At 35.6% G+C, this 25257-nt stretch overlaps 4 protein-coding genes across 6 annotated transcripts; 1 reads left to right on the top strand and 3 right to left on the bottom strand.

Moving 5' to 3' along the window:
* Positions 1 to 981: 981 nt before the first annotated feature.
* Positions 982 to 9250, bottom strand: LOC142972474 (multiple inositol polyphosphate phosphatase 1-like). Of its 3 annotated transcripts, XM_076113642.1 has the most exons (10): positions 8968 to 9249; positions 8683 to 8814; positions 8154 to 8329; positions 7593 to 7718; positions 7341 to 7491; positions 6742 to 6845; positions 6403 to 6512; positions 5787 to 5972; positions 3460 to 3652; positions 982 to 1194 (listed from the first exon to the last, which is right to left on the bottom strand). In XM_076113642.1, the coding sequence occupies exons 1-9, from the start codon at positions 9125 to 9127 to the stop codon at positions 3481 to 3483; spliced, it is 1317 nt and encodes a 438-aa protein (XP_075969757.1). In that variant the 5' UTR covers positions 9128 to 9249; the 3' UTR covers positions 982 to 1194; positions 3460 to 3480. The 3 variants fall into 3 exon arrangements, with proteins under 3 accessions (XP_075969757.1, XP_075969756.1, XP_075969758.1); XM_076113641.1 differs by having other exon boundaries at positions 982 to 3652; XM_076113643.1 differs by lacking the exons at positions 982 to 1194; positions 3460 to 3652 and adding an exon at positions 3660 to 4345 and having other exon boundaries at positions 8968 to 9250.
* Positions 9251 to 9912: 662 nt separating this feature from the next.
* LOC142972473 (heat shock 70 kDa protein 14) lies at positions 9913 to 11561 on the bottom strand. Its single transcript, XM_076113639.1, has one exon. The coding sequence runs from the start codon at positions 11371 to 11373 to the stop codon at positions 9955 to 9957; it is 1419 nt and encodes a 472-aa protein (XP_075969754.1). The 5' UTR covers positions 11374 to 11561; the 3' UTR covers positions 9913 to 9954.
* A 325-nt stretch (positions 11562 to 11886) lies between these two features.
* Positions 11887 to 14526, top strand: LOC142987796 (uncharacterized). Its single transcript, XM_076136728.1, has 6 exons — positions 11887 to 12029; positions 12126 to 12365; positions 12636 to 12738; positions 12931 to 13037; positions 13373 to 13498; positions 14188 to 14526. The coding sequence occupies exons 1-6, from the start codon at positions 11946 to 11948 to the stop codon at positions 14524 to 14526; spliced, it is 999 nt and encodes a 332-aa protein (XP_075992843.1). The 5' UTR covers positions 11887 to 11945.
* A 1294-nt stretch (positions 14527 to 15820) lies between these two features.
* Positions 15821 to 24516, bottom strand: LOC142972472 (uncharacterized). Its single transcript, XM_076113638.1, has 3 exons — positions 23627 to 24516; positions 21776 to 21965; positions 15821 to 16939 (listed from the first exon to the last, which is right to left on the bottom strand). The coding sequence occupies exons 1-3, from the start codon at positions 24015 to 24017 to the stop codon at positions 16750 to 16752; spliced, it is 771 nt and encodes a 256-aa protein (XP_075969753.1). The 5' UTR covers positions 24018 to 24516; the 3' UTR covers positions 15821 to 16749.
* Positions 24517 to 25257: the final 741 nt, after the last annotated feature.

Here is a 25257-nt window from a genome sequence, read left to right as displayed (position 1 = left end):
AATGTTTCAAAATAATAAAATACTTGTTTGTTATAGGTATGTAATGTCGAGATTTTCAAGTTGTTTATCGGTTGCGATCACGAAAACGTTGCAAGAGGATTCTATATAACTTGTTTTGTAGCGACTCCCTTTCTGAACTAACATTATTAGGTATTTACCTTTAAAATAAAATTCACTGCATTAAAGCCGAGCATAATAATTTCCAAATGCTTCGGTTATCAACCAAAGGGCAACCCTTTGCGAAATTGAGGTACCAACAGTAATAGTATAACAATCTTTGAGATGACATGAGTTTGAGTTCCCAATTATTAGACGAATTAGTAAGTAAACCAAATATAGATCAGCCGCTTTTTTCTAAAATCTTGATATTTAAAACAAGTAAGATGGCGAACATATTATTTAATTATATTATCTAACAATGCACACTTTGGTATATTTAGGTAAATAAGAAATAAATCCGACTTCGTAAGGGTTACTAAAGTTTGAGAGCCACTGAATTAGGGAATAAGGAGTTCATCAAAGCTTTCAACTACAGCGCGATAAGTTTGATTGAAGTTCGGTGTTAAGTTAGCGCGGGACCACTTTAGCTTGTGCGAAACCAAAGCCAACATGGACAATTAACTAACTTCTCGCTACCAACACCTATTGAATTATATCGTGATTCAATATATACCAATATTATCTCGTCTTTTCGGCAATCATGAGTTCCTGTTTTTATTGTATTCTGATTAAAGTAGTAAGCCTAAGAGGAGGGAGGGTCAGATATGAAATTTAAGAAGTAGATGATTTAAATCTTTCAAAATTCAACTCGTCACGCTAGAAACATAACACAATTCGATAACTTGGCCATTAAAGATGTAAGTGTTTTTTACTCCTTGCGTATGTCTATCTAGAAGCATTTAAATTCTTAATTAAACGATATAGGGACTCCATTTCTTTAGGGTTGAAATTATATTTAGAAATAAACAACGTTTGTTTGGTTTAATATGTGTATTAACAATTATACATATTTATAGCATTTTTATTGCTTGCCGAATATAACTCAACAAAGTTTATCTTACTATTCGTGAATGTCTTCATCAATATTTAGATTAAACACGTTTACAATATTTGTATACAATTCAACAATATGTTCCGTCACTATTGATACTGTTCTCTGTATATAATTCAGTACAATGTTTATTATGTTTGTTTCTGAAAACAACAAAATAATATACACGTCTAATACTTAAATTAATTTAAATAATATTTCTACATAAAACTTACAGTCTTCATACTGGCATGTTAATATAGTCTGACAACTTAGTAGAGGGCCTTGGAAGGCACGGTTTATCTAGAGCAGGGGTTCCCAACCTTTTCTTAGTCCGGGACCACCTTTGTAATATTTATTTTAGCAGGGACCACTATATAAGTATATTAAAAATAAAGTGTGTTAATCATCCCGTAAATGTAAAATTTTATAATCATTCGCGGACCATATTTCGACTTCCACGGACCACTGGTGGTCCGCGGACTACTGGTTGGGAACCACTGATCTAGAGTATAATATTGAGATTGAGGCCTATGTTCAAAAGAAAGTAGCCGTAGCAAATAGGGAATCGTCCACTGCATAAGTTTGCGGGTCTATAACGATTTGAATTTTTCCTTGTTTCCCCCACACGCGGATTCTGCACTAATACTCTCTACTCAGTTGTCGGACTATACTATTGATTCCTATAAAATAAATTAAAACGGAGACCTAATTATTGTGCGTTAAATTAGCATTTCTTGGTATCTTTAACAGTCTGTTTACTATCCAATGCAGTACCCATTATCAAATAAGTACACGATGTTTTCCTTTAATTTTACGGTAATCTCAGTCTATATAATCTATATTGTACTATCGCCTTTCAGTTTATACTAAGAGTTCTTCTACACCACTTTTTCTTCAAGTATTCAATTAACATGTTAGCAGCGCGACATCTCATCTAAAACGAACTAACTGTATAATGTATTCATCATTGGTATAATAGACGAATAAGTCGGAATTATCGCATTATACAACTTTTGTCTCATTTTTGAAGTATATGTGTTACTGTAAAAGCCCGAACTGTGGTATATCCTAAGATTTTCCGGTATAACCTAAGATTTACCATCTCTCAATGGTAAAAGTCCGAACGTTCTTTTATTTCGAACTTTTACCACCATTTCATTGGCAAATCTTAGGATTTACATAACGACACGGTAAAAGTTGATTATCATGTGTTTGAGCCGTAATATAATGATATTGCTAGGGATATAATTATATGCCGTAATATAGTTATAATGAGAGTTTGAAGATGTCGCCGGAGCCCCGCTTCGCGGGGCTCCTCCTTCTGGGTGGTTTGAAAAAAAATAACCACGAAGGCTGAGGTGGGAGCTTCGCTTCGCTCGCTCCCACCTCAGCCTTCTAACCTAACCTACCCATGTCGGTTTGCCCAAAACTCCTTCTTTATAACTATAAAATTATTTTATATTAGCTACATTTACCTGCCCTTGAGGTATATCCTAAGATTTACCAAGTGAATAGGGGTAAAAGTTCGAAAGAAAAGAATTGTTCGGACTTTTACCATTGAGAGTTGGTAAATCTTAGGATATACCGGAAAATCTTAGGATTTACCACAGTCCGGGCTTTTACAGTAACATATGTACTTCAAAATCAATCTTTGAACGCTCACACATGTAAGAATGTGTCACCATAAATAAGCATTAATAAGTGCATTAGTGCTCATTTTAATCATCCTGTTTATGATAATAAATTGGGTTGTGTATTTATATGAAGTCGACAAGAGGATTGAACTAACGAAAATATCCTTAAAATCATAATTTCAGGTAATAATATCTACTAAGTTAAATAAATATTTGTTACGAAACCAAATGCTCTGTCAATGACTAAGAAAGAGAACAAAAGTGGGCGTTTTAAATGCTTTTTAATTAGGGAATGCTAGAACTTTATAATTACAACTAGATTAGCATTAGCTATTATATAACATGTCAATACGTTAATAACTATAAAAATAAGCTATACAATAAAGCACTCGTTACACGTAACATCACGAATTCACGTCTAGAGCAGTCAAGCAATAATATAACACTGCCATCTCTCGCATTGTCGCCTACTTGCAGTGTTCCTTGTCCAACGCAGATTATTTACCGTCATTCAGATATTTCTATTCGCTAAATAATTTTGATTTAATGGCTATCTATCCTTACGCGACTCATAGAAAATCTGTCAAGATGACAAGATTCTTTTACTTAGCTTGGTAGTGTGCAATTTTGTTACCCCCTTACTTTTAAATTCTATTCATCATAGAATTTAAAATCACATGACCTTTAATAACTTTTAAATGCTTTGTTTAGGCAGCTAAAGCTGTATTGAAGCCTCTTTTCAACTCGATGAAGCCAAATGTATTTCAATATTTTCCAATAAGTGTTTCTTACTTATATAACAATGTTAACATGTTATTTGACGTCACCTCGCTCCAGACTGCACATTTCGTTAAAGTCACAATTATTGAGGGAATCTTTGAAATGCTCTTCCAATGTCTTCAATGGGCATAGATCTTCGGAACACATCGGCAGTCTGATTATGTCTTCTTGATGAAGTGCTAATACGTGGTCGCCTTCTTTACATCTGGAAATATTGCGTATCTATACTTATAATAAATCTGTAGAGAGGTTAATTCTGTACATTGAATATATTTAAAAAAAAACCAATGGGGGATGTTTAGTAACAGATACTGATACCGAATCTGCAATTTATAATTTTCTTTTCTGTCTGTCTGTCTGTCTGTCCTCCGTCTGTATGTGTCGCTATCACGTAAAAACTACCGAATAGAATGCACTGCAATTTGGTATATGCATAGAATAAGTAGTGGAGCAGTTTCTAGGATACTTTTTATAGCATAAAATTTCAAAGATTTTTAGAAAATTGCAAAAAATACGTAATTAAATCGTTTGAACCTGCGTTTCTCTATAGAGACCATAGATGGCGTTACAATCCATTTCACAACATTCGCATTTATAAATAAAGTAAACGCGGCGCCCGCCATATCGATACCTGTTGTTCGCACCAACCAATAGATGGCGTTATAGTGCGCAACAAAGCATGTTGTTTCTAATTAATTAATTTTAATGGCTTTATTGTAAAAAAAATACCTTTGAAACATGCTATACATTTATAAGATTTTCAAACATAAATGTTGTATGATATATTACACAAAAATGTTGGTTTACGTGGGTCCGGTGCGGTCGGGATATCCTTGATCAGATGGCAAATCGAGTAATTTCGTTTGTTGTCGTTGTTCGCCGCAACTAACAGATGGCGCTGTTGTTCGAAACACATAACCAAATTAATTGGTTGCAATAAGGAAATAAATTGGATAGCTATGAAACAACTATGTGGTAAGTTTTATGATGATGATATATATAAAATAATTACGGGTTACGCGGTTTCGGACGTATCATCTCAAGTATACATTATTACGCGTGTGAAGAGCTCCGGCGCAGATAGGTCTGTCTGTAGCTATAATAATATTCTGAATCCAGACGGGTAAGCAATGGTCAGTCTATAATAAGGTATTATATTTTACACTGTAAACTGGTACGGATACAGACGAGAGCGGAAAAGAAGGTAACCACAGGAAATCAGGCCTACCTGAGCCTGTGTCACATTGTGTGCCCTTCGGGTCCCTTTCGTAAATAACCATTAGATGACAAAAGAGTTGTTAGCATTTTTATGTGTAGGTGTATCGAGCGCTTCGCAATTCGCGTGCTCAAACGAATAAGCAACAGTACGAAATTCACGCGAGCGGAGCCGCACGGGTCAGCTAGTATTATCATATATCAATGTCATTAAGTAGGGCTAGTACAGCTATTTTTAGAATAGTTTTCTTTTTTAACTAGGAGCTATGTTATAGAAGTAAAAAAATGTTTCTTAGACTGCTCCAAATACGGCTTGAATAACTGGTATAGTAAACTTAGGATGACCAATAACTAGGTATCTATACCAAAAATTGCCGTCATAAACTGAAAGATCTTATTTTATTAAGATTTTCCTGTAATTCAACAAAGCATCCTAAAATGAAAAGAGACAAGAAACAAAAATGATAAACGTCTGTAAGTTAATTATTTGCAGAAACATGCCTTTTATATTAACCTATTTACCGATCGTATTGTTTTTTACAGCAGTCATTAAGTAACTGAATGATACGAACCATTCGTTAATAAAACAGTGTTGGTCTCGTTACGAGCGTGATTCACACGTTATTTAAACGTATATGTACTTCTTGGAATAACAATAAAATATTTAGATTAATCACTTCGCCTTGACCACAGTTCTCTAAACCTACATTCTATTTTGTTTAAAACTTTTCTGTGTCAATAGTCTGGTTTGAACTATTTTTTTAAATTACTTCATGTTGAAGTCTGTTGGGTAAAAGTGGGAATCTTTCAAATATTATAGTTTGGTTCTGAGTTAATCAAATAACTTCGACCTGTAAATGTAGGTGATAGGTGTTGATTAGATTTGATTTAGTCACTAGGTGCATATTGAATTGATAAATGCCAGTCGGACTCACACACGTAAGGTTAAAATTACACACAAATGCATCGTTTGGAAAGAAATCAGCTGTTTAGCTATTATGGTTCATAGGATGTAGTCTTATGATAAGAAGATAGACGGATAGACCGCAAAGACTTAGTAATACGGTCCCACTTTTACTCTTTGGGTTCGGTTGGGTGGAACTTCAAAAGCACTAATAACTTACTTATAAAGAACAATCGCTAAGTTAGCAGCGAAGGTGTCGATGTCGGATATCCTCCATTTCCTGTCCTCATCTCTATACGTACTGTTCAATGGAAACTCAGGCTTATACAGTCCGAGGTACGTTAATATCTTCAGTATCGTCCCAGAGTGAGTGAACAGGAAAGTAGCTCGGGGACCCGCGTCATTTCTGAAACATTAAAAAAATATGCCATTAACTAGGTATCTAATAAGTAAACAACTTCAAGACTGAAATTATTATAGCTAGGCAAGAGACTATAAATCACTTCTTAACTCTGGGCAATATCTGGGAAATTCTTAACAGAAAATCTCAGATAATACTTTTTGCTCCAACCCAGGATTCGAACCTGAGACCTCTTGCGTGGTAATTGCATACACGACCGACCGCGCCACAGAAACAATATACAGAACAGTTACAGTTGAGATTATTTTATGGCTGCCTGTGAATGTACTGGTGGTGCCTAAATCGACGCATATTGAAGATTTATGTCGCATTGTATATGAACAGGTTTACTACAGGTTTTACTTTTGTAGAGAGTGTAAATGGGGTTTCCATCTTTCAAACATAGTATGAATTCAAAAAGATTGTGAAATATTACCTAAAACTGTCAAACATGTGTTTGATGGAGATGCAGGCTTGTTGATACGACAGTTCATATCCATAACCATCCTTCCAATACTTTTTTAGGTCGTGGTAGTACTCGAACGGCTGAAATCATTCAGATTAAAAAGATAAAGCAAATAAAATTAGTTATCAACAAAATGCTCAAGGATAATTATTTACTACATTTAATGTATTTCACAGAATCGCAATAGGATGATCTATATAACTAACTATTTGATGGAGGTACCCATTGCATAGAATCGCACAGAGATGTTTTATATATTTAACATCAAGCAATAATGACTTATAATTATTTGTAGAATATTCTACAAACCAGTATTGTCTCTTCATCAAAAGCGGCACACCACGCCGATGTTTTATGTTGCGCGTCCCACGAAGTTTCATATCCACAGAACTTGTACAATGTGTTTGCTGTTTCTATTAAAAATACATATTTTAATATTTTTCCTACATAACAATGGCTCAATCAAAGCATACACTCAAGAAGTACCCTGTTCAACTCAATTCTAAATGCAACAAGCTCAAATCATGTCAGGTGTCAGGACCCATGTGCACTGTGCAGATAGCAATGATCCCCAACTCAATATGGCTAAGGGAAATGATTACATTGACTATGTTTGAGCTATGAAATTTGTATGTACAATATGCAACACGTAATGTTAGTGCAAATTAGCCCCAATTGTTCCACAGTACTTATACACATGAATGTTACACATACGTCTTAGGCCTGTGAAGTTTAATATCTCTTGGTACTAAATAAAATAAAGGAACAGCATACTCAAGATGGGAAATGGAATATGCAAATACAGTACAAAAAATATAGTTTTGAAATATGGAAATGGAGTATGTGACAATGTAGCAAAGCAATGCAAGCTTCAGCATCGACAGTAGAGCAAGTATTGTCTTACAAACCAAAGCTGATTACTCTGGTGAGACCAAGTCTTTCTGACAAGGACTCCAAAGTCTCGTTCATTTCCTGACTTTTAATATACAATTGTGATTCCTTGTAAGTCTCTGGATTTTTCTTAACTTGCTTTTGCCACCTGTCACAGTGTTTGTAAAACTGAAAAATTGCAACTGAGTGTAGAGGAAGCTCATAGTAAGGAGTTTATAGTTGTTTCGGGATATAAACAAATAATAAATGAATAATTCAATGATATTTACTCGTAAAACTAGGTCTACTTCTTTTACTGGAGGGAATATGATTTCTTGTGCAACTTTCTTCTCAAAAAGACCAGTTGTAAAGTATCTTGCACTTTGTTGAGCCCGCTGTGTGCCTGTGTATCTAAACTGAAATATAAAGAAAATAATTTCTTTACTATTTTGTATAATAAGCATTTGATGGAATTAAAATATTATATTATAAACAACATTATATTTAGATATAGCTGACCCGCGCAACTTCGCTTGCGTCACCTAAGAGAATGGGTCAAAATTTTCCCCGTTTTTGTAACATTTTTCATTGCTACTCCGCTCCTAATGACCGTAGCGTGATGTTATATAGCCTATAGCCTTCCTCGATAAATGGACTAACTAACACAGAAAGAATTTTTCAAATCGGACCAGTAGTTCCTGAGATTAGCGCGTTCAAACAAACAAACTCTTCAGCTTTATTATATTAGTATAGATTATTACATTTTCAGGTATATCTTACGATAAACATAAATGGTATTTTATAAAAAAGTAAGACATTAAGAAGCTAGTCAAGAGATTAAAAAACCTTACCAAGAATGTCTTGTTGCTATACTTCTGCTTAATAGCATGAGGAAACCTATTCTGCATTCTATCTGCAAGGTCTATCATTTCAAATTGTCCCTCAGTAGTGAGATACTTTCCATGGTCCACATCTATATCAGAAGTCCAGTCTTCTAGTCTTTTTAATTGCTCTTTTGTTAATTGACCTGCAATTTATTTTTATAATAGATTCAGTGACTATTTAAATACAACATTGAATATCAGTAATGTTCCACTATTCAATAAATCAGTTAAATCCCATTATAGTCAGACAGCAGTTAGTGTATCACTTACAGTTACCTATACAATAATATTTAGTGTACAAACAACAACCTTAACAGGATAACTACAAGAGTATAAAACTATAAAATAACAGTTGATAGAACATAACAGGATAATAAGCAATTAAAATGTTGTACTCCAGTACCTAATCCATTCACTAATATTGTTATAAAATTATAACTCTCTGAAAAACTCAGGTATTAACAATGTATCAGATTTAAACATGCGATATTCATACCTTTTCCACTAGTATGCTGTAATAATATTTCATCTCTTAAGTCTATAAGGCTTTGGGCTGCAGTAATGTCTTTACTGTTAGGTAATCTTGTTCCATGACGAATTATCATCCAGATTTTGGAATCCTTGCAATCTGTAATAGATATTTACAAAACTTTGTATTCAATCTTCAAGAAAATTCACTGCAAATCATTTACGTGTGACTAGAGCAGTTTTTGTGGTTGACTTATCTTCAGGACGTACAACCGGCCGCAAGTAATCTTTATATAATATATTATGTACTTACCGGGATATCTGATCCTTGTATCATTTTTATTGCTTCTAAATCTATACGGTGTGCGTGAACTTAGATGATTGCGAATATCACTAGGGTTAAATAAAGCGGTTACGTGAATATCATCGTAATATGATAAAGCTAAAAACAATGAAATAAATAACACTTTCATATTTTCCTATATAATCAAAATAAACAGGGTGTAGTTACGTGATAAACTGTAATATTATGACAAAATTCAAATTCTTTGAAGCATGTTTGTTTGTTTTGACAGACAATACTATTTGACATAATAATGACAGGACGTGTATGTAGAATGTTTATGACCACTTTAGAGTTGACCCTCTCTAGACAGATTCTTCTAATAATCGGTTTGTTGGTAATCGAGTCAAGTGATTATTAAATAGAATGATTCTAAGCGATTCCATCTACGAATCAAGTCAACCATGCCTTAATCTCTGTTAATCTTAGATGCTTTATTGGATCGCTGCTATTCACTACAGGACAGATCTTTCCGAGTGCTGAGCGTGAGCTAGAGCTCTATCCAATAAACAAAGATTAAAAACCGGCACATGCCGTTTCAAATCTTCGCTCCTCAAAATAATATCAGCTATTTTCTATGGTTTGATGTGTAAATAAAAATGTCTTCGCTCTTTTAAAAGTCGGTTCAGATACATCCGAGCGATGTTCTATTCGGATTAAGCAGAACTGAACAACCCTGAAGGCCATTGACAAAAATAAAATGTTTTTATTAGTGTTTAATCCCATGTCAGATCCTAGCATACAGGATCTTAAAAAAACAGTCAGGATAACTGTATCCTGTAGACAGTAATCTCAACTTTATTGCAATGGGAGAAAACAATATAAATCCAGAGATTGTGCTTGTTTTCGTTTAGTTTTATGTAGCTAGTAATGGTTTAATGTATTCATTTGAAAATTACAAATAAAAACACAAAATTCTGTAAAAATTGTATTTATTGCATGAAATTATATGAAGTGTCATTCCACTTGTAACAAAATGTTTGCTTCTTGTAATGTAGCCCTAAGAGTGAAGGGTTTGGTCAGGCTTTCTACATTGAATGTTTCTGTAGCAAACCCATCACTGTCTGGGTCTTCATGTAATGTGAAACTTACACTTTTAACATCTCCTGCATCTATACTTTGAACATTCTGTGTAAAGGGTGCAGTTCCTTCCTTGAAAAGTTGTATTGTTTGGTCTAAATACTTCAAATAAATATCTTTTCCTAAAAATTCAACCTCTGTATTCATGTCTTTTAATGAAAATTCAGGTATATCTGAGAGTAGTCCTGCCTCTCGGGAACATCCAACTGCTATAACTTCATCTGGACTAATACCAGATAATACTTCAGCTTCAGGTAGTAAATTAGCAATAGCTGATTGCAGTTTTGGTATCTTCATACTACCACCACAAATTACTATTTTATGAATAGGGCCTCCAAAACTTTCAATAACTTTTTGGGCTGGTTCCAAGTATGAAGATATTTTTGATGAAATTACATTTTCAAATCTGGCACGAGATACATTTTGACTCCAATCAACACCATCCAACAATGATTCAATAAATACATGTGCAGAGTTCAATGTTGAAAGGACATGTTTACAGTTATCAGCATGAACCAGAAGCTTTGCCATAGCCCTTCTGCTTTCTTGTGGGTCTAGTTTCCATTTTTGTCTAAACTCCTGTGCAATAAAATCAGCTAGATCTTTAGTGAGACATTGCCCTCCTAAGTCTGAGCGGTAAACACTTTTCTCTACAGTCATAAAACCACCAGATACCTTTACTACAGATGCATCACATGAAGAACCACCAAGCCTGTACACTAAGACATTGACATCTTCAGTATTTTCTTCAATATTATATGCTAAGAGAGCTGCTGCTGGTTCACTTATTACTTGAAGGACATCAAACCCAGCCAACTCTGCACACTTTACTAATCTCTCTCGGCTTGCATTGGACCAGTGGAGTGGTGCAGCCAGAACTAGTTTTAAGTCTCCCTCATTACTCATAGCGTGACTCGCAATAGTAAATAGCTTTGCATAGATTTTAGTGGCTATGTTATCTGGATTTGAAAAAAGGGTGGTTTCACTTGTTTCGAACTCGTAAACTAATTTTTCGTCGTTCTGAATACGACAAGATGAGGACGTCTCCACGTAGGTTAAGTCATCTGCATTGAAATCGCTATTCATAAGCCGCTTATTATGTTTGATTATCGACTTTGACGAAGGTTGTCCTGATTTTGCAGGCAGGCCGATTTCCCATTCAGTGCCGTTGAGTGCAACAATTGCCGGGGTCACGCGATCTCCAGCATCATTAGCAATTATCAAACCTGCACCATTAGAATATGAGGCTAAACACGCTGAGCTGTTGCCCAAGTGTATTCCGTATGCTGCAGCCATTTCGGACGAGTATACTATATTTCTTGAGCCGTAGGTTATTCAACTTGGTTTCCTTTACTAGCCCCGAAGGTTTTAGCTATACTCTCACATAAATTCTGCTAATATTTATGATTTTATTCTAATAATGTAACCTACAATCACATTGTCCGAAGACACTGACGTTTTTGAGTTTTGACAGAAAATTGACATTTGACGGCGAACGTGCTATGGTTGCCATGCCATGTACGAAAATAACTTAACCATAAACTAAGCCAAAAGTTATACTATAATATATATAATACTTACGTATATTTTTAATACTAAAATACCATATGTAAGTCCAAGAAATCAACCAAGACAAGCAGGATATTAATTTTGCTTCAAATAAAATTGTATGATGCAAAGAGGTTGGATAACTCGTTGATACAATAGGCACTTGCGGTTATCACTATGATGAAAATTTTACAATGGCAATACCATCATACCAAGTCAGAAATAATGGCGGGTAACTTTTTAAATTTAACACTTATTTACAACGGTTGAAGAACATACGACAAAAGTAATAATAAATAATTAACCATTAACTATTATAAATGGATGCAAAACGTGAAGAAGAAGCTACACCTCTAGATGGTCGCCTACAAAATATTTTAAACAGTTTGACGAGGTGCAAAATAGTGAGGATTCATTTAATAAATTACAGTCAACAATTTTATCGTTTATTAAGTAGGTACCTATTATTTTGGTAATTTCATGTAAAATTTCCTGTGTAGGACTTTTTTAAAGAAAATAATGAATGCACGAAGCTACGAGAAATAAATTCTAGATTAGAGTTAGAATTAAGAGAAGTTCGTGAATTGGAAAAGTCGCATCGATATCATTTAGTTATGTCTCGAGAAATGGTAGCGAACCTTCAAGAAACAGTTTCCCAACTAGTGTATCTTAAAAGAGACGTTAAAAAATTGAAGGAACAACTATCAACAAAGGAAACCAGCCTTGTGGAAATTGAAAAGGTAGGTTGAATTTTCCAACATCCAGTAACTAAGTACTTAATTTTATCCCATTGATTCTATTCGTTGAAATTTGTATCCCAGCAATCCCATACAATCGCCTTACCCTAATAATCACAAACATAGTAAGTAAGAATTATCAGATTTGGAGTACCTACTTGTTCAAAATTTATGTGCATACATACATTTCGAAGATTATTTTTTTATTTATACGTAATAATATACCTATAAAAACAATGAACCTACATTTACATACAAGTGACGTTTCTACAGGATAAAGAAATCGCAGCACAGAAACAGAATGAGAATATACTGAAACTACGAGCGGCCTATGAAAAACAGATCGAAGATTTAAAAACGGAGAATAAAAAGGAAAGTTCGTATAAACTAATATTAATAAATTTACCCATGTAGAACTAAGCGTCGAATATCAATAGCTACGAAAACGTTCTAGTTCTCTTAAGTAAGTGTACTGTACTGTAATAAGAACTGGATTAATGTCATACATTAAAATATATTGTGTCCAATTAACGAACATACTGGAAAAATATGTTTTGTTCATGTTTAGTTCAACAGATACAGCATGAATGCGATGCACAAGTTGCGCAGTTCACTTGTGTTGTTGAAGAGCTGAGAGTCAAAATGAAGGAAATGGAAGCCGAAAATAGGGATAAGGTTTGTCAAAATTGTTGTGCATATTGTTTTGAAACTAGCGGACCGCCCGTCCAGTTTATAAAGTTATATTACAAAGAAACATCTACGATTTTTACACATATTCCTTCCTCTTGAATCACTAGAACTATAAAAAAACCGTACCAAAATCCGTTTCCTAATTGTAAAGATGTATGGCGTAAGCAGACATAGAGAGGAAAGCGACTTTGTTTTATTCTGTAGTGAATCTGGCGGCTAGTTTGGTCGAACCCAAAAACTTCTGTTTATTAGCTAGTATAGGTACCTATCTATCGATCTACCTCGAAGAATAGATTGTAGATCCTAAGAATTAATTTTAGATCAGCGTAGTGGTATTAGAGTACGAAGAGAAGGTACAGCGTGAAATGGCTCAGGTGGCGCAGTTGCAAGAACAGCTGGCTAGAGAGACTGCTCGTACTGACCTCAACATTGACGCTTATAGACGGGTACGTAGCTTCAAGCAATTTATCTAATCTATTTTATTATATTAGGTAGGCAAGTGAACCATTTTTTAAAATAGAACTAGGGAAAGTTAACTAAGCAGGCTGACTAACGGGCATACCCCCCAATTCAATAGCGTTAAAACTCATATTAAAAAAACGCTATTGAATAGATAAACTACCACTAAATGTACTCAGAAACCGGGGATAGATTATAGAACATTCATCATTGACCCCCTGCAGGTCCAACTAATTACAACAATAATATTAGCTCAGAACAAAACCTATTTACGATTTATAGTCGTAAATTAAGATAGTCACTGTCTAGTTCTTTTAAAATGCTGCGTTAAAGAACTGAACAGTGCCCAGAGAAGCGTGTAAAAACAGTTTCAATTTAAAAATAATTTAACTCTGGACCGCTATAAGTACAGTGTGTGTTACATTTTAACAGGTAAGCTTATATTGGTGCTCATCTCGTGCAAAACTGTAAAATAAAAATGTATTTTTTTTTATTTTTGGAATCGAGCTTCTCAATCGTGTGCCTTTCTTATTATCAAATAAATTTATTTAGTTATAATACTTAGCATACAATATTATGCACTTCCAAACATAGTTAACTTCGTTGGTTAATTTTCTAAAAATTATATGAAGTTATTCTTTCACAATATTTACGTCTAACTTTATTTAACCTAAAGCGTCTAGAAGAACTGGAAGAGAAACTTAAGCAGAGCCAGTTCAAGCAGTACTTGCAGAACAGTTACCCTTCACAGTACGAGAGTCAAGTGGAAAGGCCGTACTCCGTCAATCGGAATTATCCAGACTGCTCGTTGGACGTTGACCCAGTCCAAGATACAGCAAAACTTCCACAACCTTCTCAAAGCAGAGGACCAAAACCCACAAGCTCTTTGCAAGTGATCTATAACGATAGCAAAAATGATAAAACTCCAAAAACTAAGAGTAGTGACAAAAAAGGCCTTTTCCATATTACAAAAAAAAGAAAGCTGTATAACGAGAAAGATTTCCAGGACTTTTAATTATTTTTGAGAAGACAGACGCTTTTAATTTCTCTTTGTTATGGATGCTTAATTTAATAAACTGCATGCTGATTTTAGTTTTTTTATTTATTTCGTTATTTCCAATTCATTTTTTTATTGGTATAGTCACTTGGTATCTGATGGCGACTTTGAGGTTGAGTAACCATGACATAAATAGATAGAGAGCATTCTATTTTTCTAAGTAAATTGTTAAACAGTTAGTTTCAAATGGGTACGTGTTTATTGAGAGATTCAAAACACAAACACTGGTGTTGAAATAAATAGGTAAGTGTAAACTATTAACAGAATGACTGTAATAAAAATATACACTCAAACACCTTTCAAATTCGGTTAACATGCTAAGCTATTGAAATATTTGTTATATAACTACATATTAGCAGTAATTATTTGATTACAACAAAGTCTCGCCACAATAACTATTTGTAACGAAAAATGCAATTAAGCTAGCTATGCGGTGCTTCATTGTAAGCCGTTGCTTTATCAGATATGCCTGTTACAACGATTAAAAATGCGATTATGAAAATAACTACATGTACATAGTACATATTCATAAGTTACATCATGAGTTGACCCACATAGCATCGTTTTAATTTGTGCATGTACCCACTTCCCTTGAAGCGTGAATCGCTTTATTAACCACATTATTTGGTTAAAATCATGTTCCTTAATTACATCTAACACGAATATTAAATTACTGTGGCATCTAAACATGTTCGCCATGCAATTTGCGGTTTATAAACGTAACATTGAATTTGTTAAAATAAAACGATGTTTAAGCAGGCACTTACGCAAGACTCGAACATCCGCATTTACTTGTAAATATATTGAAATGTTCCGCTTCTTTTTAAGATTCGAATATGTAAGTTAGTATTTATTTAAGGAAACATCACAAACATATTGCTAGATTATGCAAAAGCAAACGGGAAAGTCAGACAAACAGACAGACGGACAAAATAGGTAGGCATTATGTGATTCTGTCTAAGCGTTTCACAGTGAAAGTGTAGATGGATAGATAGATGTATCTATTCATCTTCTTAACGTCACCAGTCTTGATCTAATGAAAATCATGTTGAAAGTTAACCACACTGTAGGATAATAAACAGAAATTGCTGTCAATATAAGCGACAGCTCATGGCAATACGAAAGCAAGATCTTGCTCGATTACAAGATCGTCGTAAGTAACCACATAATAACGACAATATGCCATGGAAACATTTCTATTTCTTGATGGAAGAGATGTAAAATACTTACATATATTAAAAATACAGCAACATATTTTGGCATCATTTTTATTAAGCGTACAAAATAAAACTAAGAAATAAAAAGCTTTTTATCCTATACAGTAAAAACTTACTTCTTATGTCAAAACATTTCGATTAGGTGATAATATTAGTAAGTACCTAAGTCTTTATACAAAGTATGGAATCGGACTTACAAGCATCCTGTATACAAAAAAGTTCTTATACTAATAGTAAGAATTTGAAAGTAAACATTAACATACATTATTATCTTTGGCTAGCACTTAGTTACTCAAGATTACAGCATTAGAAAAACAATAACCATTTAGCACCCTTGCTTATACACATAAAGCCTCTTATAGCTACTTACATAAGCAGCCTTTCACAAGTTTTAATACCTTAAAGTACACCTATAAAAATTGATCTTGATTATTAACAGAGCGAAAATTGCGGAAGTTACATGTCAGAATTATAGAGAAATTGTGTAATAGTGGAGTCGGAACATCATTCATTAACAATAGTTTGAATGTATTATGCTTAAATATTATCTAAAACAGATACATACGTTACAAGAAACCAGATACATACATTTCCGTTTGGTAGAAATCAGTACGGAAATAATTTATGTTATACAACGGGTTTTATGCGATCACAACCGGAAATGTGCATTCCAAAACATCGCTGTGCAGGGATGCGTTCGGCATTATTTAGCCAGTTATTTGGACACGACTTTCAAATTGTTCAACCAATATGGCTATGTCTCGCTTTATCCACTGAATTAATAACTGCAAATTTGCATTCGAGACCGACGAATAACTTTCAATATCACCAACTAGGTAAATATGCCTGCGTATGTCTGTGCATTTTCACAACATTAATATTTAAATATGTATGCCTATTGTCGGCCGCATACTACCTACGCGATTGTTAGTTATCAAAATTTTGCTGCACATGATTTATTTTTTCACTGTGCCCGGTGTTGAGTACGAATAAGTCTGTCAAGGGAGTTCCAACTGCAAGAGTAGTCGATCTGTAGATGTCCGTATCGGGACAGATGGAAGTTATCTGGTGCGGTCTTCGGGAAAGGCCGAGCCCAATCTTCATAATCTGGTGAAAGGCTCTCGTACGCAAACTGCTCGTACGCATCTGTCATCCTATTAACAAACAATCAGATTACGTTCTCACATAAGAGTAATAAGAAGATGATCATAAACGCTTAGGTAATAATTAATCAAAGAAGCAGACTAGTTTTTGTAGACACTATTGAATACTTTCTGCTCGCTTGGCAAAGAGTTTTTATCGACAATATTTCTATCTGAGCAGAGATTACCTATCTATTCCAACTGAGTTTATGACCTAGGCGCTGAAAGCAATTAATATTATGATGATGAAATAGAGCATACGTTCCCAACGGGAGCAATACTGCCTTCTAGTTATCCGCCCCCTAGCTGGAGGTTTTCGTGGGAGGCGGTAGTGGGTCTAAAGATAAATATAAAAAAAATACTTGAGTGGGGTAGTATCTGGGAACCTATGTAAATTCATGGTATCTTACTTACGAAGTTTAAGGTCCACTAAATGTTCAATGATTTCCTATCTAAAAAAAATATTGTCGATGTACTTACCTATTATATGGTAAGGGATATATGGAAGGGATTATTATATCTTTATATGGTAAGGGATGACTCTGCAGATTAACTGCAGTAGTATCTACTTTACTGACCATACTGAAGTAAAACACGATCAAATTTGTCAGGATTTCGAAATGTTGATCACGTATTCATGACAAATGTAACAATACAGTAATGCTGGCGTTTAGGTGTCGACTGTCGTTAACTCGAGTTTTCCATCCGTGTCAATACGCGATCATGGATTAGATAACAATCGGACTATTTCCTCGACGTAGCCACTTCGCACTATTTCACGTTGTGACGATTATGAAGAATACGCTCAATACGCCCAACATGAGTGGTATGGCTGACTTTCTAGCTATCCGCTAAATTTACCTCACAAAGCTATGTTCACGTAATCCGTGACTAGAAAGTAGTGTGCTACCCGAATAATTGCTCTTAAGCTCGATGTTAAGAAGGTAAACTATGTTGCTTTAAGTGTCCCTTTGTCGGATTTAAATTAAGCGGTGTTATTATAGTAGATACATATCTATATATATAAAACTCTTCCGTTACTGAGTGACTGACTGACAGACAACGCACAGTCGAAACTACTGGTCGTAGACAGCTGAGATTTGGAATGTAGGTTCCTTGGGATATGTAGGGGAGCACTAAGAAAGGATTTTTGGAAATTCAACCCCCAAGGGGGGGAAAAGGGGTAAAACCGTTTCTATGAAAAATCTTCAAACTACCACAGCTGAAATTTGGAATGTAGGTTCCTTGGGATATGTAGGGGAGCACTAAGAAAGGATTTTTGGAAATTCAACCCCAAAGGGGGGGAAAAGGGGTAAAAACGTTTCTATGAAAAATCTTCAAACTACCCTCCAATCGTGATTTAGGGGGTGCGATTGGGTGACTGATTTATTAACGCACAGCCGAAACGGGATAAATTTAAAGATATTTTATCGGAAGATTATAAACATCAAGTCCACAGAAACATAGAGGATGTTGATAACATTTGTAGTGAAGTATACAACAAATGCCTGCAAGTTCTTGAGGAAGCCGTTCTTTCATTAGGTGGGCGTTCACTTAAGGAATATGGGTTGCCACAACCAACCAGGCCACTCGATTTAGGGAACATTATGTTATTAAGAGAGACTAATTACAATACAGATTTTCTAGAGAGATTCGTCAAGGACCATAAAAATACTTTAACAATAGAACAAACGGAAGCATACGATAAAATTATGCATAGTGTTAACACAAATTCAGGACAACTTTTCTTTCTAGACGCGCCAGGTGGCACAGGAAAGACCTACTTAATAAACTTAATTTTAGCTAAAATTAGAAGCTCAAAACATATTGCTTTGGCTGTCGCCTCATCAGGGATCGCGGCCACATTGCTGGAAGGTGGTCGAACTGCGCATGCATGTTTTAAGTTACCACTCGACTTGACTCGCGTAGAAACACCCTTATGCAGTATTTCAAAACAAAGTCACCTAGCTGAAGTATTAAAAAATACAAAAATTATCATCTGGGATGAAATCACCATGGCACACAAAAGAGGAATTGAGGCTTTGAACAGATCTTTACAAGATATTCGGGGTAATAAAAAATTAATGGGTGGCGTAACCGTGCTGTTTGCTGGAGATTTAAGACAAACCTTACCGGTGGTCCTCCGTAAAAAGTATAACGTTAACTAAAAACATGAGAGCCTATCTGGGGAGTGATTCGACGGCTGGTATATTTTCAACCAGTCTTCTAAAAATAGGAAATGGTGAACATCCTACCAGGGATGGTATATTTGACATCCCTGAAGATATGTGTACATTAGTATATACCATCGAGGAGCTAATACAACACATTTATCCAGGTATTTCCGACATACAAGACAAGCCTATAGAATGGTTTTGCGAACGAGCTATTTTGACTCCGAAGAACGAACAAGCTGCATTTATTAACGACATACTTTTAAAGTCATTCGACGGAGAAGAAAAGATTTATAAATCCATAGACACACCATGCCATGCAGACGACGCTACAAATTATCCGGTCGAATTCTTAAATTCACTTAAACCAGCTGGTCTTCCATACCATAGGCTTGCACTGCGAAAAGGTACACCGGTAATGTTGCTACGTAACCTGAAACCACCGAAATTGTGTAACGGCACCAGGTTGCAAGTCAAAGCCTTACATAAAAATTTAGTTGAGGCCGTTATTTTGACAGGATGTGCCCGAGGAGAAACGGTATTCGTCCCGCGCATTCCTCTAATGCCCAATGACCTTCCATTTGAATTTAAGCGCCTTCAATTTCCTCTAAAAGTTTGCTTTGCGATGACGATAAATAAGTCTCAAGGGCAAACTTTTAAAGTCGCTGGTGTTGATTTAAGAGAAGATTGTTTCTCTCATGGACAACTGTATGTTGCTTGCTCGCGTGTCAGCTCTCCCTCTAACCTGTTCATACTGGTAAATAATAAAAAAACTAAAAATATTGTTTACAAGGAAATCCTGTAAGGCCTCTTCGTCCTATAAATCCTGTTTTTTTTTTTCTTTTGAGACGATGATTTTGTCTCGCTTTACTTTTTCTATATAGATTTGTACCTATGTATACTAATATTATAAAGAGGAACAATCTATTTTTTTATATGTTTGTTTGTTTACACATGTAATCGATAAACTCCGAAACTACTGAATCGATTTCAAACATTCACCATTAGAAAGCTACATCATCCCTGAGTAACACAGGCTATATTTAATTCCAGTTGTAACAAGATTTCAGCCTGTGGAAGAAAAAGCCCTGTCGAGATCATTAAAAAACGCTATATATAACCGAATTACACGTGGGCGAAGCCGCGGGCGGAAAGCTAGTAATAATATATACTAAGTATCAAATATTTAATTTCCAGTCAACACGAATTAATCCTTGTGCATACCTACGTGAGTCCGTGGAGCATCGTATCATTAAAATGATCAGCGCCGGTGCATACAAATATTGGCATGATGCACAAAAAGGGAAAGTGAAAATATTTGCGCGATATTACGTGCGACCGCCAATCTTCAGGGCGTACCGTTCCTCAGTCTCCTATATTATGTAGAACGATGGCTTCGTAAGTAAAACAATTTAGGGATATGAAATTGTAAAGTTAAAGTAAGATTTATTATGTGTGAATTCTAAAGTCTAATAAAGTTTTAATGGAAAAATAGTATTAGGTATAAATGAGGTACACATTACACCTTGCGAAGAGTGCGACAGCACCAAATTCCTTGGTTTCTTAGATCATGAATCATCTGTATTAGCTCCTGCTCCGCGCAGTTATAAGAGGTTATTGTACGTCGTTGTTATGGTAATTCGGATGCAGAAGGTGCAACGCCATGTAAGTAGGTAATTACGTAAATAACGAGCACCGAGGTCAATGTTAGGAACAAGTTTCCCTACATAATAAATAACTACGCGAGTCAAGCTCTGTTCTCACAAGTGCAACTTTCATTTGTAGGAAACAAAAAACTAGTGCGCGTTCACACGACGGATGTACAATGCTTGTTATTATAATACAAAATTGCTCACCTCACACCGTGTGTACTAACGATGAATGTTTTTGCCGTTGAACTTTCCGAGGAATGGAAGTTAAAGTCACGCATTGGCGCTGGGAACCAGAACTTCCCATTCAAACATTGCAGTTTGAAATGGCAAGTGGCAAACGCAATTCACTATTATTTTGTCAATAATACTTTGCCCTTCAAATATAGAATGTAAACTGTGGCTTACATTTATTAACTATGCTACGTAAATATATAATCGCATGTTGTTTAAACCGATTCTTAGCAAATGGAAAACAAATACGGGCATATTTTTTATTATCGTAAATATAGGCACTTTGCGTTCTTGGCTCTAGTTTCACTATCAGGAAAGTATGAACGTTTTGCTATGATTATACTACCGAGAGTAATTACGTTGGAGCACCTGTGTAGAAATCTGCCGCAGATGTTTACCGCGCATCATGTCTATTATTTATATCATTAGCGTGAAAATATCGTGCGTTTTGTCGTACCTATTCGCTGACGACTGCGGTGTCGTGACAAACACACGTTATTTATCTTATTTTCTTTAAATATAACTGCAATTTGAGTATTGTTTCCAAGCCGGTGCCTAAGTGTACCAGTGTACAATTTAGGTTCATTCTTTACTCGCTATTATCAGGTTAAAATAAACTCAGTAGGTACCTAATCTAAGTTTCAAGACTGGATAGTTCTATCGAAAATTAACATAGGTAGGTACCTATTTCTGTTGCTGGATTATCTTTCAAGGCTTTTTTTATCTGCTTCTAATTCTTCATTTCTTTTCTATATTTACATAGCTGGAAAATAATAATATCTGGGTGTTACCTGGAGTGTCTTCTGGGGTTGATATATCCAAGTCCAGCCATTACGTACTCCGGGGGATGAGAGAGTGACATACGAGTCCTGGGCGGAGGTGGCATGTATCCAGGTGGAACGCCACCGTAAATTGGCTCATACAGAATCGGGTGCGGTATGTAGGTTGGTTCTTCTACAAACATGGACCTTCGGCGGTCCTCTGAAATAATGACATACAACTTTAGAATTTATAAACTATAGGTACGTGATGCCTAATAAAAAGTTGACATAAGGACGCCAAGGAAGTTAAAAATAGCTACTTACATAAAAATCTTTAGTTTATTTGAAAGGATAGATAACTACTTCTTTATCTAAGGAGTCCTAATTAGTTATGTGAATGTGATTATTTGTGGACTCTCCAAATTAATACTTTGGTTAGGTACTGAAATGAAAATCGGAATTTCCTGTATAAGATACACTGGTGACTAACTAATCTTGTGAAAAGCTCTGCATCATTATATAAACAATGTTGTTAACCTGCACGTACAAAAACAAATAAACGTTGTATCATCTATAGTTTGGTATTTTTGTGAACATCAGGGTATCAGAACGGGATACGTAGGTAGCGTTCTCCGGCTCTTTCCTTCCCCATCGGTAGCGTCGATATCCGTGGACAACTACAGCGCATGCGCCGATGTTGCGAACATCACGAACTTCACCATCAGTCCAGCTACAGTCATGAGCAGTGACAACTCACGCTTGCGCCCACAAAGTGGCTGTCGCCGTCGACGATTTAAAGCGCAATAAGTTTACTCACGCTGACCTTAGCGTTAGGAGAAAGCCGAGTAGTGCAAGTTATGACATCTAATTACTTAACTAAATTCGCAAGTGCGGTAAAGACTCTTAAGTCATCTCGAAATATCTTTGGCATGAGGAACAATTTAGTCAAACGGCTTATTATTATTCCGTACAAGTTTAATGACATAACGATATAGCTCGAGTTGAATTTGTATTTGTTGTTATTCAAACAACTATTTAACAGATCGAAAATAAACTATGGTACATTGTGCAATGTAAGGAGCAAGCCGGTTTCGTAATCAAAGGACACTGGTAAGTGCCCGTAGTTAATTTCTTTTAAATTAAATAAATAAATTAGTTTATCCCTAAAAGTGTGAAATGATGATTCTTGAAAGTTGTATGTAGGGACCTAGGTATAAAAAAATACCCAATTATCGCTTACTTTAAAGGTTAATCACAAAAGTTCCTTAAATTTTTCCTAGCCGGCTATCCCGCCCCTGGCGATCGAGGTGGCTTCGAGGTCTTACCCCTGCCTCGGTATTGAAGGAAACGCTTACCCAGCAGTGCGACAGTAAGTAACTGATGATGAGTTAATTTTATTATATGCAGTATATAAGTACTTACATTTAATTACGAGTATATTTAGGTGCTGGGTTTTTACTCCTAATAACCAGCAACAAAAACAATTCAAAGCAGTAATTAAGGAATATTTATAATGTGAACCCTAAAACCCTAGTGTTAAAATCACATAGCGAAACTTATTGAAATACTTATAAAGAGAGTACAGCTATTTATATTGTTGTGTAGGTATACCATAAATCAGATTGAATTAAGCATTGAAATTAAGCAAGACATAATAAATATCCTCTATACATAACATTATTTACAGGGCGTAGAATAAAATACCAATGACTAAACAATTAAATTGTCATTTCCAATTCGCAAAATATAGCGTTCTTAGCGAAATTGTATATTTATTAATAACCTCATTAATGGTTGCCTACATAACAGGTATTTTTAATTAATCGGTGGTCTTGGCTGAATACCTACTAGATAAATGGCAGTGGATATAATAACACTTACTTATTGGTCTCTCGCCATATATTGCATTTTCAGGAGTAAAGTCGGGAACAACAGTTCTTGATACTTTACGACCGTACACTCCATATTCAGGAGCGAGGACTTCTTCAGGCGATGTCCTCTTCCATCTTGGCGGTGGCAGCGGCGGCTCCTCTCCAGAATCGTAGTTTTTAGTGGGTACATAGTAAAAACTCGCACTGACTGGCTCGCCGGCAAAAGAATTGAAGTTCTCTCCCTGACTTGATTCAGCTGTTTCCGTTTGCATCATTCCGTAAGCTTCGTTGTCCCAAGGGTCCAGATAAACTCGGTGATTGCTCGGAGGAGTCTGCGCATCTTCTCCTTCACTATCAAAGTCTACAGCGGCCCAGTAGGGACTGCCTGCATGACCTGGCATTTCTTTTAAAAATAACTAATCACAATCACTGTCCGAACCGTCAAAATGATTCTAGGATATTTTGCGCACTGAAGCACCAGTCATTTGGACACATAGCTACCACCACACGTTCGCGCGTACCGTCCTGATATGGCGTTGTGTGTAATTTATATGCTTTGCTTGGAAACACTGTTTGTTATGCTCGGCACGGTTTAAGTGGACATTCGACAACCGAACGATGCAATCGGCGGGAGAGTTACGGGGCATATATGCGCGGGCGCACGCGGTCGTACTTGTCTTCAAATGGCGTGTGCGAGACACCGCAACGAGCGTCGGAGAAGATGCAATAGATATTAGAAATGTAAACCGACTGAGGTTCACACGCAAACTTTGAAAGCAGTTTTTACACAGTTTTTACACGTTTGATCACAAAGTCAAATACAATAACGCTCGTAAAATAGTTATGTGCGTTAATTACGTTTTATTAAGTATGCATTACATTTTTGTGGACTATGATTTCTTTATATTATTAGTGACTCAGATAGTGTGACTACATTAAGTGGGTAGACATCATTTATTTAGTAGGTATATAGGTATAGATAAGTAGGTACGAGCACCTAAAACAAATGTTATATAAAAACAACCTGCGCTAATAAGTCGTAGTCATATCGCGTTTATTAAATTCACAAACAATGCCTAGTGGGTGATGAAGGAGTTATAAGTGGGCAGATGACCTACTATACGGGACTTACTTTGGTATTTAATCTACTGAGAGTTTTGCATTAAAAGGTGTAAGTCTTTTAGGTAGGTACTGTTATTATTTTCTAATAATGTACCGAATATCAATAATTGCAAGCCCCTCATTTATTATAACGTCAAGAATTGTCTCTAGCGGAACTTAATGAGAGTGAAAGTGATGTTGATGGCTTGGGCTTTAACAAGGGATAAATTTTAATAGTACCTAATAGGTAGACAACTTATGGGTACCTATATACTTATCTACCTATTTGCGTAAAGATTACGCGTTGTTGTAGTTAGGTACTTAGGTTATTAAACTCCCAAAAACACTTTTATAAAGTTCTAGTGACATCTAGCCCCCATCTAGCAGTGAACCAGTCGCAAGTCGTAAGCAGGCATCTCCTACCCGCTACCGAATATTTAATTTTGCAATAACAAAGGTTTTGGCTTAAATTTTGTGGTAGGTATTAAATTAATTTGCATATAGCATGCAAAGTCCCCAACCCGCACTTGGCCAGTGTGG

Source organism: Anticarsia gemmatalis, chromosome 4, assembly GCF_050436995.1.
Source record: "Anticarsia gemmatalis isolate Benzon Research Colony breed Stoneville strain chromosome 4, ilAntGemm2 primary, whole genome shotgun sequence".
Lineage (NCBI taxonomy): Eukaryota > Metazoa > Arthropoda > Insecta > Lepidoptera > Erebidae > Anticarsia > Anticarsia gemmatalis.
The sequence above is the reverse complement of the archived record's forward strand: the minus strand, read 5'-3'. Positions and strand labels throughout refer to the sequence as shown.

Bases quoted from the DNA above. Each gene is read 5' to 3' on its own strand.
- LOC142987796 (XM_076136728.1), top strand. From the start codon at position 11,946: ATGGATGCAAAACGTGAAGAAGAAGCTACACCTCTAGATGGTCGCCTA. The intron at 12,030-12,125 runs GTGAGGATTCAT...TTTCCTGTGTAG, and splicing joins GTTTGACGAGGTGCAAAATA to GACTTTTTTAAAGAAAATAA. The intron at 12,366-12,635 runs GTAGGTTGAATT...ACGTTTCTACAG, and splicing joins GCCTTGTGGAAATTGAAAAG to GATAAAGAAATCGCAGCACA.
- LOC142972473 (XM_076113639.1), bottom strand. From the start codon at position 11,373: ATGGCTGCAGCATACGGAATACACTTGGGCAACAGCTCAGCGTGTTTA.
- LOC142972474 (XM_076113641.1), bottom strand. From the start codon at position 9,127: ATGAAAGTGTTATTTATTTCATTGTTTTTAGCTTTATCATATTACGAT. The intron at 6,513-6,741 runs GTTTGTAGAATA...GAATGATTTCAG, and splicing joins TTGATGAAGAGACAATACTG to CCGTTCGAGTACTACCACGA. The intron at 5,973-6,402 runs GTAATATTTCAC...TTAATGTTTCAG, and splicing joins CACATGTTTGACAGTTTTAG to AAATGACGCGGGTCCCCGAG.
- LOC142972472 (XM_076113638.1), bottom strand. From the start codon at position 24,017: ATGCCAGGTCATGCAGGCAGTCCCTACTGGGCCGCTGTAGACTTTGAT. The intron at 21,966-23,626 runs GTAAGTGTTATT...TCATTATTTCAG, and splicing joins ATATGGCGAGAGACCAATAA to AGGACCGCCGAAGGTCCATG. The intron at 16,940-21,775 runs GTAACACCCAGA...GTTTGTTAATAG, and splicing joins AACCCCAGAAGACACTCCAG to GATGACAGATGCGTACGAGC.